General features: G+C 60.8%; 1 protein-coding gene across 12 annotated transcripts in view; it reads left to right on the top strand.

Moving 5' to 3' along the window:
* Positions 1-782: 782 nt before the first annotated feature.
* Positions 783-2,360, top strand: part of SRRM1 (serine and arginine repetitive matrix 1) — a 16,630-nt gene continuing 15,052 nt past the window's right edge. For 9 of the 12 annotated variants that reach the window (XM_062628727.1, XM_062628726.1, XM_062628733.1 and 6 more), the window contains exon 1: positions 783-889. In XM_062628727.1, coding sequence (XP_062484711.1) covers positions 869-889 — 21 coding nt within the window. In that variant the 5' untranslated portion in view covers positions 783-868. Of the gene's footprint in view, positions 890-1,605; positions 1,653-2,360 lie in introns of all 12 variants that reach the window. The other 3 variants (XM_062628730.1, XM_062628729.1, XM_062628734.1) reach the window with 2 other exon arrangements.

Genomic DNA, 2,360 nt, shown 5'->3' with positions numbered 1-2,360 from the left:
TCTGGAAGTCCTCTCGCAGGCCCGCGCAACTCCCTCCCCCAAGCCCACGGCTAAAGCGTTCCCACCTCTCGCTGCTGCCGTCACCCCCCGCTCCGGCCGCTGCGCTGGGCCGAGCCCGCAGCTCCACCTCGCGTCCGCTCCGGCTGCCGCTCGCCTCGCCCTGCAGTCCCCCCGGTGCCGCTGCCGACTGCACAGCGACACCCGCTCTGGGCGGATGGACTCGTTCTCCCCGGCTCCTTCCCGTCCCACAAGCACTTGGTTCTCCAGGAGCCGTGGTGCGGCACTACCGAGCGCCTGCAGAGCCGCGCGCTGTCAAACCTCACTTCGTAGCGAGAAACCCAACGTTTCCTTTTGAACTATAGCTTATTTCACACAGCCCCCCGGGCCGTTACTGCGGACAAACCTTCATTAACTCCCCGTTAATTACTTATTTAACCCCGGCACGAACACCCACCCTCACGCGCTACCTCACGACCGCCTCCCTCCTTTACCCTCCGCGCGTGCGCCACCGGCCGCGAGGTCACCTGACCCGCGCCACTCGCGCGCGCCCCGGGCCGGCAACATCTCGCGAGAGGAAGGCTCACGTCTCCCTCCCCCCCCCCCCGCCCGCGCGAGGACGTCTCGCAGCCGCCCCTTCACCCCGGCGGAACGTCGCTCCTTCTGATTGGTCGTCCTCCGCGCGCGCTCCGGCCCTCCGCGGCAGTGGGAGCCAATCGGGAGGCGCGGAGAGCCTCTGCGGAGCGCCCGGCCCCGCCCTCCCGCCCCGGCCCCTCCCCTCCCCGAGCGCCGAGCGTGCGTAGGGGCGTGCAGCGCGCGGGGCACGCCGGGACGTGCAGCGCGCGCGGCCGGAGGAGGCGGAGGAGGCAAGATGGACGCGGGGTTCTTCCGCGTAAGTGCCGGCCCCGGGGCGGGCGGGGGGCGGTGGGGTCGGCCCCGGGGAAGGGGGATGTGCAGCGGAGCCAGGCCGGACCGCCGCGGGCCAAGCCGCAGGCGCCGCGCTCCGCCGAGGAGCGGAGCCGTGCCCCCGCCCCCGCCCTGCGCAGGCTCCTGTGAGGAGCCGCCGCGAAGAAAATGGCGGCGGGAGGAGGCCGGGGCGGCTTGGCCCCGGCGCGGAGTTGCGGGAACCGGCAGAAGGGGGACTCGGCGCCGCAGGAAGAGCTCGGCGGAGCGGGCGGCTGCGCTGTGCGCCGCGGGGACACCTGCGCCCGTAGCGCTGCCTCTGCCGAGGGCCCCGGCGCGGCCTGGTACTGCCGGTTCTTGCGCTGGGCTCCAGGGCGGCGACCCCGCGGGAGGAATAGGGGCTCCAGCGGCCGCGGGGCTGGCCTGGCCTGGGCGGGCGTGTGTCGCAGTCCGGGCACAGCGTGACAGCCCTGACCGGCGGTGGGAAGCCAGGCCCAGGGGGGTGCGAAGTGGACCCGCCTTTGCAGTGAAATGCACGTCGGTGTCCCCGTTCCGAGCAAATAAACCAAACTGCCCTTGGTTAGAGGGGAGCCTTAAACTGTGACACGAAGGTTATGTGTATTCAAAGCAAAAAGAAGTTGCTCTTTATCTTTAGGCTGGTATTTATTTTCTTTTATAATAATTATTTCTTTTCTTTTCTTACAGCTCTGCTGTATTTCCTGCAGAGACTCTTAACCCGTAGCCTGCCCGGGGTATCTTTCTTTTCAGCCTTTTATTCCGTTAATAGAATGAACCAATTTTGGGGAATTTCTTGACAATTTTTAAAGCCAGCTTAATTCTACAAGATTCAGTCACCTGTTCAGCCCCAGTTTTATTATTTTTCTTGCAGCTGGGCTGCTTTTGAGACATGAGGGCACACAGAACCCTCCACTTAATTCCATTTTCTGTTAATGCATAGAAAAAAATCGCTGAGTTAAATCTACACTTGTTCTGTCTAATGCAGTTGTGAAAGAGTATACAGGTGAAGTAGTTGGAATTGATGGCAGAATGAATGGGACTGGAAACACATTAGATTTGAAATCTAATATTCTTTTAAACTGGCCTGTGGAAGGTGACTGTATAAAACCAATGTTAGAGCCCTGACAAGGGGCCTGTAAGCAGCGTCCTGGACTGGGTTCAGGAGAAACCCATGTTCTTGTGGGAACTGGAGCAGAGCAGGAGTTTGGACTCGCCTTATCAAGTAAACTGCTCTTAATCCTTTCGGGTCTTCACAGTGCTGTAAGGTGGTCAGTGCAGATGACTATGGCTCTGCCTTGAAATGCCTGTGATAGAGTGTTCTGCCTCTTGTTTGGTTCCCTTTCCTGCTTGCCAAGTGTTGCAAATGGGCTGAGGAAAACTTCAGTCCTTTCAATTTCATTTCTGGGTTGTAAAAGAGAAGTAAAGAAACAAATAAAGTACAT

Source organism: Pezoporus occidentalis, unplaced genomic scaffold (assembly GCF_034315485.1).
Source record: "Pezoporus occidentalis ecotype Australia unplaced genomic scaffold, CSIRO_AGI_Poc_V1 ctg321, whole genome shotgun sequence".
Classification (NCBI taxonomy): Eukaryota; Metazoa; Chordata; class Aves; order Psittaciformes; family Psittacidae; genus Pezoporus; species Pezoporus occidentalis.
The sequence above is the reverse complement of the archived record's forward strand: the minus strand, read 5'-3'. Positions and strand labels throughout refer to the sequence as shown.